This window comes from Octopus bimaculoides, chromosome 29 (assembly GCF_001194135.2).
Source record: "Octopus bimaculoides isolate UCB-OBI-ISO-001 chromosome 29, ASM119413v2, whole genome shotgun sequence".
Lineage (NCBI taxonomy): Eukaryota > Metazoa > Mollusca > Cephalopoda > Octopoda > Octopodidae > Octopus > Octopus bimaculoides.
This window is the reverse complement of record NC_069009.1, coordinates 1,386,523-1,400,389: the sequence shown is the minus strand read 5'-3', so window position 1 is coordinate 1,400,389 and position 13,867 is coordinate 1,386,523. Positions and strand designations below refer to the sequence as shown.

The 13,867-nt window shown below is 36.1% G+C and overlaps 4 protein-coding genes across 9 annotated transcripts in view; 3 read left to right on the top strand and 1 right to left on the bottom strand.

Annotated features, from left to right (window-relative positions):
• LOC106873435 (zinc finger protein OZF) overlaps positions 1-13,867 on the bottom strand; it is a 24,925-nt gene that overhangs the window by 4,436 nt on the left and 6,622 nt on the right. The window contains exon 1 of one of the 3 annotated variants that reach the window (XM_052977907.1): positions 7,738-8,310. The exons of 1 other annotated variant lie outside the window; for it this stretch is intronic. The gene's annotated coding sequence lies outside the window, so the exon portion shown is untranslated. Of the gene's footprint in view, positions 1-7,737; positions 8,311-13,867 lie in introns of those variants that run through there. One more of the 3 variants, XM_052977908.1, reaches the window with a different exon arrangement.
• On the top strand, positions 47-3,452 carry LOC106873427 (zinc finger protein 239-like). Of its 2 annotated transcripts, none has more exons than XM_052977915.1 (2): positions 47-400; positions 1,402-3,452. In XM_052977915.1, exon 2 carries the CDS (start codon positions 1,988-1,990, stop codon positions 2,891-2,893), a length of 906 nt encoding a protein of 301 aa, XP_052833875.1. In that variant the 5' UTR covers positions 47-400; positions 1,402-1,987; the 3' UTR covers positions 2,894-3,452. The 2 variants fall into 2 exon arrangements, with proteins under 2 accessions (XP_052833875.1, XP_052833876.1); XM_052977916.1 differs by lacking the exon at positions 47-400 and adding an exon at positions 420-1,297.
• Positions 8,354-12,475, top strand: LOC128251228 (zinc finger protein 493-like). Of its 3 annotated transcripts, none has more exons than XM_052977890.1 (2): positions 8,354-8,424; positions 10,201-12,475. In XM_052977890.1, exon 2 carries the CDS (start codon positions 10,511-10,513, stop codon positions 12,227-12,229), a length of 1,719 nt encoding a protein of 572 aa, XP_052833850.1. In that variant the 5' UTR covers positions 8,354-8,424; positions 10,201-10,510; the 3' UTR covers positions 12,230-12,475. The 3 variants fall into 3 exon arrangements, with proteins under 3 accessions (XP_052833850.1, XP_052833848.1, XP_052833847.1); XM_052977888.1 differs by lacking the exon at positions 8,354-8,424 and adding an exon at positions 8,806-8,871; XM_052977887.1 differs by lacking the exon at positions 8,354-8,424 and adding an exon at positions 8,895-9,442.
• Positions 10,517-13,867, top strand: part of LOC106873440 (zinc finger protein 271-like) — a 7,834-nt gene continuing 4,483 nt past the window's right edge. Inside the window, exon 1 of the mRNA XM_052977906.1 lies at positions 10,517-10,625. The gene's annotated coding sequence lies outside the window, so the exon portion shown is untranslated. The remainder of the gene's footprint in view (positions 10,626-13,867) is intronic.

Genomic DNA, 13,867 nt, shown 5'->3' with positions numbered 1-13,867 from the left:
AGGCGGTGCTCCAGCATGACTGCAGTCAAATGACTGAAACAAGTAAAAGAGCTGTGTTGTTTTCTTTGCGTTCCTATAACATTCTACCGTAAAATTCGAAGTAGACATGAAAATAAGCAATGAGGTTTTAGTTTTGTTTCTTTTGTTATCATTCGGATCTTTTCCTTAAAATTCATATTTTCAAAACATAATTTCAGTAAAAGAAAAAAAATTAAAAATTGGCCGCCTTAATTTTAGTATCCGACGTATGACTAAAAAATGCGAGATACACAACATGCGGATGATAAGTTCCTTTCGTTGACTTTCCGTGTCGGTTTTTTGAAGTGTCTTGAAATTATATTTCTCGCTTTGCGTAATTAAAGATATTTCACATCAAACACTGATTTATTTATCATAACAGGTAAGATATAACACATATTTTATTTTTAATAAAAGCTGAAGAACCAGGCCAACTGCTGCTAGTCTGAGATCGATGTTCTATTCTCATATAAACTTCGTAACTTATGCCAAGATCTGGATTTGATTTGGCATGACCATGAAAAAGCACTGAATTTTAAATTTCTCCTATGACGAAAGTAAAAAATACGTGTACTGGGTGTTTAAAGTTAGGGATAGGATTAGGGTTAGCATTTTTGTTACGTTTTAATGGGTGGTGTACGTATTCTTTACCTCCTATTCTTTTATTACAGTAGATAATCTATTTGTTGATTGTGTCCACTCAAAGCCGTCTATTGTTTTATCATCTGCTACATATCTTTATTTGCTGTTTATTTTGTCAAAAGGATTCACCTTAATAGTTATGTACACTTTAAGCTCCTGAGAATAAATAGTTATCTACAACATCATGAAACACAAATATCCGACTAAGACAGGTGACTCATGACACCGCTATTATACAAGATAGATTTGACTACACAGACTCAGCAAATTGCAAAAGAACTGGGGAAAAAAATAAAATTTAAAAACGTATTTGTGAACGTGTGGCTGCAATATTTCTTTAAAAGATATATATGTATTATTACGAAAGTTACAAGAGGAAAAGTGTATTGGATTGGTGACCGAAGTATAGTTATGTTTATGTTTGACCTGTTATGCATGTCGTAACAGTCGTGAACACAACCTAATTTCATTAATAGGTCTGCTCACTCCGGTATGACCTTGGACTAAACAACGACTTCTCCCACAAGTACAACGTTATGGTCCAATATTTTGTTGTTTAATATTTTCCTAATATCTGAAAGCAGATGAGTCGAAGTCTTGTATATGTAGACCTTACACAAGGTTGTATAATATAAAAGTTTGTATCCATAGTTTATCATCATAAAAATGTAATACCTTTATTGTTGAATCTCCGCTTTTAACGTATTCCCTATATCTTCTAATGTTTCTGTATCATTTCAGAATATCAGATGTCAATGGTATAAAAATGTTTTTACTCCAGATACATTATGAATATTGATCATCTTTTGAACACAAGAGGAAGATGTTATAAATGATAAATATAACTCTGTTTATATAATATATTTTTGGTGAATAGCTGAAATACTTCTTCTGAATTAATAGCAACATTTGTTTTCCTCATTACTTTGAGTATTTGCAAAAGCTCCTGTTTGGACTTGGAAAAAATCTGCAATGGTGTTTGTAATCATCTTCAAATATTGACGAATATCGGACTTGCAGAAGTATTTGAAAAAAATGTAGAAATATGTAAAAAGAGAAAACAAGAAATACATAATTTGTAGTATAAGTAGAAAGATATATTTTTTCAACACGTTTGTAGGTATAGAACAGCATATATAGGATAAAATCTCATGGCTGGTTGCTGATAGATTTTTCTGCCCTGTAGGATTTTATCAGTGCTTATGCATTGAAAAAAAAAAAAAAAAAACTTTTCTACTTGCACTACAATACATTTCAGTGCTTCAAAAATAAACTTAGGTTTGTTTACATATCATATAATTTGTGGTTGTATAAGAAATATAGAACAATGACTTGTGTGAGAAATGTAAAGGATGGCTTATGTCCTGAAGAGAAGAAAAAAGAAAGAAAAAAACTGTCATACCCTTGTAATATCTGTAAAACATCATACCATAATCGGGCAAATCTCAATGTTCACAAACATATTCAAACAAGTGAAAAGCCATATCACTGTTGCTTCTGTGGTAAATCATTTCATCAACAAAATGCCTTAACTATTCACATACGTACTCATACAGGGGAAAAACCATATCGCTGTGATATCTGTGGTAAATCATTCTCTCAGAAAAATAACTTACTTGTTCACAAGCGTATTCACAAGGCAGAAAAACCCTATCCCTGTAATATCTGTAGCAAATCATTCTCTAGCGTACGTAACCTAACAACTCACAACTATATTCATACAGGAGAGAAACCATATCATTGTGATATCTGTGGTCAGGCATTCTCTCAGCAAGGAGCCATGAATACTCACAAACGTATTCATACAGGAGAGAAGCCACATTGCTGTGATATCTGTGGTAAATCATTCACTCAGAAAGCTGTCATGATTACTCACAAACGTATTCATACAGGTGAGAAGCCATATTACTGTGAAATCTGTGGAAAATCTTTCTCTGTAGGAAGTAGTTTAACTAATCACAAACGTATTCATACACAAGAGAAGCCATATTGTTGTGATATCTGTGGTAAATCATTCTCGCAGAAAACTAACTTATTTCTTCACAGACGCGTTCACACAGGAGAGAAACCTTATCACTGTGATGTTTGTGGTATGTCATTCTCTCAGTCATGTAACCTAACTACACACAAGTCCGTTCATACAGGAGAGAAGCCATATCCCTGTGATATCTGTGGTAAAGCATTCGCTCGGAGAGAATACTTAATCAAACACAGATATAATCATACAGAATAAGTTTCATATATGTGCAAAATCATTCTCTCAATAATGTACCGTAACTGAACATATATTTATTCATATTGATTGATAATATTATTTGATAACATAAGTGTCCTGCTGTATAAAGTACAGCAACTGTATTACATTGTATTGAACAAATGAAATATTTACCACGTTTCTCATTTGCCCTACTCAATAATTATGTGTGTTTTTCATTCAAATAGTTTTGATGAACTTAATTTGTTTTGTTTTCTTGTGGATATGTCATTATGACTTCCCAGTTTCCATTCCTGGTCAGTTTTCTGCTGGATGGACAAGCCTAGGAATCCCAGCAGCTGCAGCCTTCATGCTACTGCCCCACACCTCCAGGAATAAGCCTCCAGCTTAATTCTGGAAGTGATGACAAAAGCCAAATGCCCCCCCACTACCTATGGTCCAAATATGTATCTTGTGTAACCCATGCAATGGATGATATAGCATCCTTACATTTCTCTAAATTCCTGAAATTGGATCTCATCAAATTTCATGAATAAATTTAATAAATTAAAAGAGAAATAAAGTTGTTTTAACCTTTGATTATTCTTCTATCATTTTATATGCAGGTATCCAACCAAATCTTGTGCTGGTGACACTACCATAAACTATAGAATTCACACACTTGATCAATATATGATAAAAGTGATACATTTTCCCAAACTGATCTACAATAAAACTTCATTTTGAAGCTACTCTTTTACTGGTTTCAGTCATTTGACTGCGGCCATGCTGGAGCACTGCCTTTAGTTGAGATAATCGGCCCCAGGACTTATTCTTTGTAAACCTAGTACTTATTCTATCGGTCTCTTTTTGCCAAACCGCTAAGTTACGGGGACGTAAACACACCAGCATCGGTTGTCAAGCGATGGTGGGGGGACAAACACAGAAACACAAACACACATACATATATATATATATATATATATATATATATATATATATATATACGACGGGCTTCTTTCAGTTTCCGTCTACCAAATCCACTCACAAGGCTTTAGGTCGGCCCGAGGCTATAGTAGAAGACACTTGCCCAAGGTGCCACCAAGTGGGACTGTACCCGGAACCATGTGGTTTGTAAGCGAGCTACTAACCACACAGCCACTCCGCTATATAATTTTTTAAATATTATTTGATATCCAATACACTTGGTATTAGATTTTGAGATGCAGTGAATAAGAGATAAATAATTGTATAATTTTGTTCATTAAATGATAATGATGGTCGTCGTCTAGTGAAGATGTGATGGAGCCAGTTGGTTGATTGTAGCCAAGAGAGAGGGAGTGTGAGGAAGAGCGTGGCCGTTGCCAGTACCGCCTGACTGGCCTTCATGCGGGTGACACGTATAAGCACCCACTACACTCTCTGAGTGGTTGGCGTTAGGAAGGGCATCCAGCTGTAGAAACACTGCCAGATCAGATTGGAGCCTGGTGTAGCCATCTGGTTTCACCAGTCCTCAGTCAAATCGTCCAACCCATGCTAGCATGGAAAGCGGACGTTAAACGACGACGACGTCGAGTGACTGATAGAATGTTAAAATATGACAATTGTAGGAAATTCTCAGGAGAGCTTAACAGCTGAAGGTCTTCAGAGATGAAACCCCACTCAGGCAAGTGTTTTGTCCCCTAACTTGTTACATGTTAAGTTGACCTGGCCACATCCATGTTACCACTCTTGCATGCCCTTCTCCTGACACATTTCAGTCACTTGTATACCCGAGACTTGTACGTTTAAACCGTCTGGAAATTTCATCTTGTTGTAACTTCTCTCCGTTCATTCAGTAAAATTAACGTGCAAGTGGCTGAGCACTCCACAGACACGTGTACCCTTAACATAGTCCTCGGGGATATTCAGCGTTACACAGTGTGACAAGGCTGACCCTTTGAATTACAGGCACAACAGAAACAGGAAGAAAGAGTGAGAGAAAGTTGTGGTGAAAGAGTACAGCAGGGTTCGCCACCATCCCCTGCCGGAGCCTCGTGGAGCTTTAGGTGTTTTCGCTCAATAAACACTCACAACGCCCGGTCTGGGAATCGAAACCGCGAGTCCGCTGCCCTAGCCACTGGGCCATTGCGCCTCCACTTGTCTTCAAATTAGTGTTGAAAGAAATAACGTTCGTTGTCATGGTAGCGGTGAAACGTCAGTGCTATTACAATGATTCAGAGTAACCTCCCTTAGCATTAAACGAAAATATTTACTTTGGGTTTCTTCTGTGTTCCTCTTCGATCAGATCTAGCTGGAATATCTCTCCGCTGTCTTGGATATTGCCTTTAAGGCTTTGCTTCTGTTTTCCCCGGAGACTGATTGCTGTTTCTTTAAATCGTATGGACATTTTGGTACTACTAAAGCAGCGCGGACCCGAGCGCGCTAGCTAGTCGTGAGTGGTCGATCCTAACCCTAACCCTAAACACGTATTCATTTGCACACGCGGGTTAGGGTTAGGGTTAGGATCGACCACTCAAGACTAGCTAGCGCGTTCGGGTCCACGCTGCTTTAGTAGTACCGACATTTTTGCTTACAAATCCTCTGACTCCAACCCCTACTGTGAGAACCTTTACCTGGCAGCTTACTTCTCCCAGGCTGGTGTATCTTTCAGTCTTGATCACGTGTTTCTTTTATTTTCCATTCAAATGACACTGATTTCAATCGATATCAGGTGTTCTATTCTATAGAGCATGGGTTTTCAAACTTGCGGACCCCTTTTATTTCAGGCTTTACCTTAGGGACCCCCTTATAAACGCTTATGAAATTTATACATAAATATTTGCTTAAAATAACATATTTTTACATTTATTTATTTAACAGTATTTAACAAATAGGTTTATTGTCAATTAAAAGATTTCGATTAAAAAACATATATAAAATCACATTGCCCATAAAACGTATTTGCTGTCTACGGACCCCCTGTCTTGTCCTTGCGGACCACAGTTTGAAAACCCCTGCTATAGAGTACAATATCCGGGCTCAAACCAATATTCCCGAAGAATTCTGGTTGTTTTGTTGGTCCTAGGAAGTCTGCTGAACATCACAGTTATCCACACTACATGGAAGACTCCATAAATGCATACACACATACATACATGTTTGTATGTGGGTGTGTATATATATATATGTGGTTAACCTACATAAACGTAAGGTAACCACTTATCTTCTCTATAGCAAAACACCTCGCCCAGCCATAAAATAACATCCTCACCCTCTCAAATACTCTACTCCACTTAATGAAGGTAGCTTTTCCGTTTTTTTTAAAATCCTTTTATGTCCTACAAGTTACTTGACAACTCCACAAGTGCTGGTAGCAAGAAACGAGCACCCAGAGCCAGGAAGGGCATCCAGCTGACGAAATCATATCAAAGTTAACTTAGATTAATGAGGAATGAGAGGGAGGGGGAAAGAAGAGGAGATAGATGGACCTGTTGCATTTGTTGTTGTTGGCACTCCATCGGTTGCGACGACGACGGTTCCAGTTGATCCGATCAACAGAACAGCCTGCTCGTGCAAGTGGCTGAACATTCCACAGACACGTGTACCCTCAACGTAGTTCTCGGGGATATTCAGCGTGACACAGAGTGTGACAAGGCTGACCCCTTTGAATTACAGACACAACAGAACCAGGAAGTAAGAGCGAGAGAAAGTCCACTGCCCTAACCACAGTGTGACAAGGCTGACCATTTGAATTACAGAAACAGGAAGAAAGGGTGAGAGTAAGTTGTGGCGGAAGAGTACAGCAGGGTTCGCCACCATCCCCTGCCGGAGCCTCGTGGAGCTTTAGGTGTTTTCGCTCAATAAACACTCACAACGCCCGGTCTGGGAATCGAAACCGCGAGTCCGCTGCCCTAACCACTGGGCCATTGCACCTCCACTTTATTACAGTAGATATTGTTTTATCGGCATAACTACAGATATCTGTCCCTCCCCCGACTTTGGATGATCATAATTTTCAGAAAAATTGATATTTTTTACTGAAATTTTCTACGAATATGTGTTATATTATGTAGATTCCGAATCTATAAAACTTTTGGGGAAAAACGTCTTAGGAACAGCCGGGGTGGTGAATTTCAGAAAATTCACCGGAGCCCAATTCGTCTTTCAAGAAAATGGATACTTTTTAATGAAATTCTCTACAAATATACTTCGGACTATGTAGATTAGGAGGACATAGTAATTTGTGGTGGGGGAGAGACAATTGGGGAGTTAATTTGAGAACTGTTCTGCACTAGCGGGTGTTTCTGAACAAGGGGTCGATATTTGTTTAATTATATCCTTTTTGTGCATCCGTATATTTCTACCACAAACACACACGTACATATAAGTTCAAAATGGGGAATTATTCCATTCAATATGATGTTTATTATAGAGATTATATAACAAATTATACTTGACACTTCTATATTTAACTATGAGTGTATATTCGTTATTTTTGCTTATGGTGTCTTTTTCTATGAGAAACAATTTACATGGAAATTGACTTAAAGTGAAAAAAAAAAAATAGTATGCCACAGATAAGTCGTCTTAACATATTTTTGTGTATTCACGACGCGAATAGCCTCCTCGCAACTTAGATGTGAAAATGAACGGCTTACATTTATATTGAAACAGCAAAAGGGTCACGGCATGTGGAGTCCCCACCCACCACAAAACTTGATATGCTAGAAATAACAGCTAAACGCGGATAGTCCAAATCTTGCATTTACTCAGAAAGTTGAACTGCGAGTTTCACGCTTTTTACCAGAGAACAAAGATTCGAAAACGAAAAATACAAAATAATAATAAAAAGAAAGCCTGTAACAAAATTCGAAAGAAAAAAAGAAAACAAAAAAACTAACCTTTACCTTTCTGAAATCACTGTGGATATATTTCGGCTATGTGCTTGAAAAATGTCTGAAAGTCCTCCCAGTGGCATGTCTCTAAAAAAGTATGTTTCCTTATAGAGATCGTTTTACTGCAAATAACATAGTCAATAGCACGTTGGAAAGATTCAATTTCCATTTGACGACGACAAGTACATTTTTTTTTTTTTTGTGCAATTAACTTGTTTTCTTTCAAAAAATCCAGAAAAGTAACATTCTGTAACCTTTTCCATAATTCAACACGACGTGAAGACATTTTGGGAACATGGGCTTCGAAAAATTTGCGCGACACACTACTATCAAAACTTAAATTCAATTGTGAACAATATTGGCGAGAAGAGGTTAAGACAGAGGAAGAGCCCTTTACAGAGAGAGGTCAAGAAAGACGAATTGTTGTTGTTGTTGTTGGCACTCCGTCGCTTGCGACGTCGAGGGCTCCACTTGATTAATGGAACAGCCTGCTCGTGAAATTAACGTGCAAGTGGCTGAGCACTCCACAGACACGTGTAGACGGGGATATTCAGCGTGACACAGAGTGTGACAAGGCTGGCCCTTTGAATTACAGGCACAACAGAAATAGGAAGTAAGAGTGAGAGAAAGTTGTGGTGGAAGAGTACAGCAGGGTTCGCCACCATCCCCTGCCGGAGCCTCGTGGAGCTTTAGGTATTTTCGCTAAATAAACACTCACAACGCCCGATCTGGGTATCGAAACCGCGATCCTATGACCGCGAGTCCGCTCCCCTAACCACTGGGCCATTGCGCCTCCGCCCTGTAACATAGATGATCGGTAACAGGATAGCGTAAAAGTACCAATAAACTTGAAAAGAAACAGTCCGGTTCTAGTTTTGTATTTTTTGTCATCATACGGATTTTTTGTTTTAATTACAATTCACATTTTTCAAAAATCAATTACAGTAATACAAAAATTGCAAATAGGCCACCTTAGTTTTAGCATTCGACAAAAGTGTAGTTATACGAGGTACACAACATACGGATTGTTTGTTCGTTTCGCTGACGTTCCGTGTCGGTTTTTTGAAGTGTCTTCAAATTAATTTCCTCTTTAGATTGCTCGTTCGAGTAATAGAAGACACTGATTTTATATCATAACAAGTAAGATATAATGTATATTTTATTTTTAGTAAAAGCCGATGAATCTGGCTAATTAAAAACTCCTGACAAAAGTGAAAGTTTTTACCATTTGTGTCTACTAAAAGCTGTATTTCGTTTTGTCATGTCCGTATCGCTGGCTCGATGTTGCAGTCGGATATTTGTGTTTTAAGATATTGGCAGAGAATTCTTAGGAGTTAACAGTTGGCATAACTATAAACGTGGATCAGTTTGACAGAATAAACAACAAATAGAGATATGCAGCAAATGATACCCTTGTTATAAAGCAATAGACAGCCTTGAATGGACACAATCAGCAAATAGAATAGCTACTGTAATTAAAGAAATTAAAAATTAAGGTGCTTTTTCATTAGCCATGCCAAGTGAAATGAAGAGGGTTTTTTTTTTTAGCATAATTGATGAATAGAATTAATATCCATCACAGACGAGCAAGTGAGTTTGGATGCGAAAGATTTTTTCTTTCCTAAAACACTGGTATAAAGCTGAAAATATTTAGTGGAGAGAAAAAAATGTATTTTTTGAGATTAATCCAATTGTATGTGACAGCAAGGAGGTAAGTAGTACTTTGTCAGTGTATGTCTACATATACATACACGCTATTATATATAAAAGAGAGATATGTTATATTAAATCTCTGAGCAAGATATAAACAGTAGCAGTACGGAATCGTAAAGTATATTTGGCAACTAAATATGGCATCCTCTACAGGACGGTGCTACTGTTGTTTATAGCCCCAGGAAGATATATATATATATATATATATCTGCATACACTACGACTTAAGAAAAAATTATTTTCAGCTTAAAATACACAGTATTTATACTGTGTATTTTACGCATATTAATCTACATTCTCTATATATTTAATAACGAACCATGTAATTCACACACTAGAAAATGTAGTACTGGTGGTGGGGATTTCCGAGGGTTCCATTCCACCCCACCCCACCCCTTTTTTCAGACCCAAAAAGGGTTTTGTGGTATATTAGGAGGTCACTGTAATTCATTCAAAAAAAAGAAAAAAAATTTTCCAATTATTCCAGAATAGGGGTGGGGTTCGGTTTTCCCACTCCCACTTTTTTTTCCAAACAAAAATAAGGGGTTTGCAGCATATTAGGACGTCAGGTTTTCTTTTTTCTTAGTGAAAATCGTGTGGGTGAGAATATCAAAATTTACTAAAGAAACAGCCAATTTATTCAGATAAAAGTTGATATCAACTCTTTGTCATGAGAAATTAGTAATGTTTTTATTGTTGAATCTCTGCTTTTTTTAAGTATTTCCTATATCTTACGCTGTTTCTTTATCATTTCAGAATATCAGACATCTGTAGCATAAAAGAGGTTTTACATCAGATACTGAAGACTAATGGAAGATGTTTTAAACTAATAGATATAACCATATTCATATAATTTATCTATGGTGAATAACTGAAATATTTCTTCTGAATTACTAGCAGCATTAGTATTTCACATTCTCTTTGAACTTGGAAAATATCTATGAAGGTATTTGTATCGTTTTTCAGAACTGCCTGAAATATAGCAATAGAAGTATTTGAATCAACAAAGAAATATCTAGAAAAGGGAGCAAAAATATATTTTGTGCTTGTATACTATAGAACAACAATGAATCCTCAGGAGATGACAAAAGAAAGAGAAAAACTATCATACCAATGTGATGTCTGTGAAAAGTCTTTCTCTAATGAGGGAAATCTCACTGTTCGCGAATGTATTCCTTCAGGTGAGAAGCAATATCATTGTGATATCTGTGGTAAATCGTTCTCTCAAAAACAAAGACTTACTTCTCACAAATACATTCATACTGGAGAGAAACCATATTCTTGTGATACCTGTGGTAAATCATTTTCTTCTCGAGGCACTTTAACCTCTCATAAATACATTCACACAGAAGAGAAACCGTATCACTGTGATATCTGTGATAAATCATTCTCTCAGAAATGTAGCCTTACTTATCACAAATACATTCATACAGGAAATAAACCTTATCACTGTGACATATGTGGAAAGTTATTCTCTCAGAAGACTAACCTTACTTCGCACAAATACATCCACACAGGAGAGAAACCATATCACTGTGATATCTGTGGTAAGTCATTCTCTCAGAAGATTAACCTTACTTCACACCAATACATTCACACAGCAGAAAAACCATATCACTGTGATATTTGTGGCAAGTCCTTCTGTCAGAAGACTGGCCTTACTTCTCACAAATTCGTTCATACAGGAGAGAAACCACATCGCTGTGATATTTGTGGTAAATCATTCTCTAAATTACATACCTTAACTCGACATAAATACATTCATACAGGGGAGAAACCATATCCCTGTGACATATGTGGTAAATCATTTGCTATAAAGGAAACATTAACAAGACACAAATACATTCATACAGGAGAGAAACCATATCACTGTGATATCTGTGGTAAATCATTTTCTTCCACAGGCACTTTGACCTATCATAAATATATTCACACAGAAGATAAACCATATCACTGTGATGTTTGTGGAAAATCATTCTGTCAGAAGAATAGCCTTACTTCTCACAAGTCCACTCATACAGGAGAGAAACCATATCCTTGTGATATTTGTGGTAAATCATTTTCATTAGGAAGTCATTTAACTACTCACAAACTTTCTCATGAGAGGCCATATTTCTGTGATATCTGTGGTACATCATTCTCACGAAAAAGTATTCTCACTTCTCACAAATACATTCATACAGGTGAGAAACCATATCACTGTGATATCTGTGGTAAATCGTTCTCTCATAGAGGCACTTTAATCTCTCATAAATACATTCACACAGGAGGGAAACCATATCACTGTGATGTCTGTGGAAAAACCTTCTCTCAGAAGACCAGGCTTATCTCTCACCAACACATTCACACAGGAGAGAAAGCATATACTTGTGATGTTTGTGGTAAATCATTCATGACTAAAAGTAATTTAACCTCTCACAAATATGTTCACACATGTGAGAAACCATATTGCTGTGATATATGTGGTAAATCGTTCTCACAAAACTGTCGCCTTACTTCTCATAAAAACATTCACACTGGAGAGAATTCATGTCAGTGTGATATCTGTGGTAAATCATTTTCTCGTGCAGATAACTTAACTAGACACAAATACATTCATACAGGGGAGAAACCATATCACTGTAATATCTGTGGTAAACAATTCTCTGTAAAACGTGACTTTGCTGTGCATAAACGCACTCATACAAGAGAGAAACCATTTCCGTGTGATATATGTTGTAAATCATTCTCTGCAAGAAGTTATTTGGCCAAACACAAACAGACTCATACAGAAGAAAGACCATAAAACCGTGACATTTGATAAACCATTTTCTTGTAGAAATCACTTAACTGAACCACATCATATTCATAAAGGTTAAGATTTATATGACTGTTATCTGTGCTAAATCATTGTCTCAATAATGTTCCTTAACTAAACATATATTCATTGATATTGATCAATAACAACATCAGTGATAAAATAGATGTCCTGGTGAATAAAGTACAGCAATTGTATCTTTTTTTATTAAATAAATTAAATTTTTACATTTTTCTCATTTGTATCACCTCACTAATTATGATGTAATTAGGTGCACCTTGGAAAAGTAAGATTATATTTCAAAATATGAAAACTACAAACCAAAATTCACTAGAAAGTTGATAGATAAATGTCAAAGTGGCAAAAAGCTAAATTCTATGTTCTAAACTCAGAGTGAGAGGTGGTTGGGTCATTCAATTCATTTTGGCTAATTAAGTGTTATTTGATTTTGAATTTGAAATTTCAAAAGGACAAGAAGTAAATTAGCACCAATCTATCCTTGAAATTGGTTTCAACGTATTTGTCAACATGTGGTTCTCACAGAGTTTTCATGTCTGATTATTACTATGGAAACCGTTATTAATGTGTCTGTGGCTTACAATTACACTAGAATAGCTTGCCAATATCAACACATTTCTCCATTCTTTTTGATTATCCTTATTCTTCTATTGGAAAAGGGGATTATCACGTACACTCTTTTTCCCTTTGTTTTTGTACAAGTGCATTATAGATGCATCTTTGAACTGCTGGGGAACAGATCAATGGCTTCATAAAGTTCAGCTTTAAAAACCAATGTGGAACAAACACATAAAGACAAATATATTAATATAACAAATTTAAAAATAATAATAAAAATATACAAAACACTATAGAAATCAATGAAAAGACGAAAGAAATGGTAAGATGATACATGTTGACTTTATTTAGAATCCTCAGACGCTAAACAATAAATTTCACAGGGTATAACCTTAAAGTTAACACTGCTATAAAGCAGAAAATTTGTTTTGTTATTGCCTAAAAATACAGTTTTTACAACTTTTAAACGTCTATAACTTTTATGCCAAATTTTTTTCTCCACAAGTTCATGGTTTCACAGAAATAAACGTGGAAAACTACATCAAGATAACCAATTTTCAGATTTTTTTTACTTCCTTTTAAAAATTGCAGAGTTTGTGACTGAAATATACTAGATCTGAGATATGTATGTATGTATTACTTAATTCTGTAATAAAACTTTGCCAATGCTGAACTATTGGCTTGTAGGTTTCGTTCAAACAAGCAACACCTGGTTTAAAAATAAGTACCTGGATTGCTTCATTCATATAGATCCCTTTAAGGTGACCAGATCCAGGTGCTAAAAATGGAACATATCTACGACTGTAATACTCTTTTGCAACACAAATAGCCGACAAACATATGGTTAGTAATAATCGCTATGATAAAACGATACACAACTTTTAACAGACACAATCTGCAAGTGGAATAACAAATATGTGCGTACACAACGACTTCCTATACAAAACGAAAGGGACCTTAGAGATATAACATACTACATTCACCATAGTTTACAAATTAATCATCATTTTATGTGACCTCTATAATCAATTAAACTGAATTATGGTATAT

Bases quoted from the DNA above. Each gene is read 5' to 3' on its own strand.
- LOC106873427 (XM_052977915.1), top strand. From the start codon at position 1,988: ATGACTTGTGTGAGAAATGTAAAGGATGGCTTATGTCCTGAAGAGAAG.
- LOC128251228 (XM_052977890.1), top strand. From the start codon at position 10,511: ATGAATCCTCAGGAGATGACAAAAGAAAGAGAAAAACTATCATACCAA.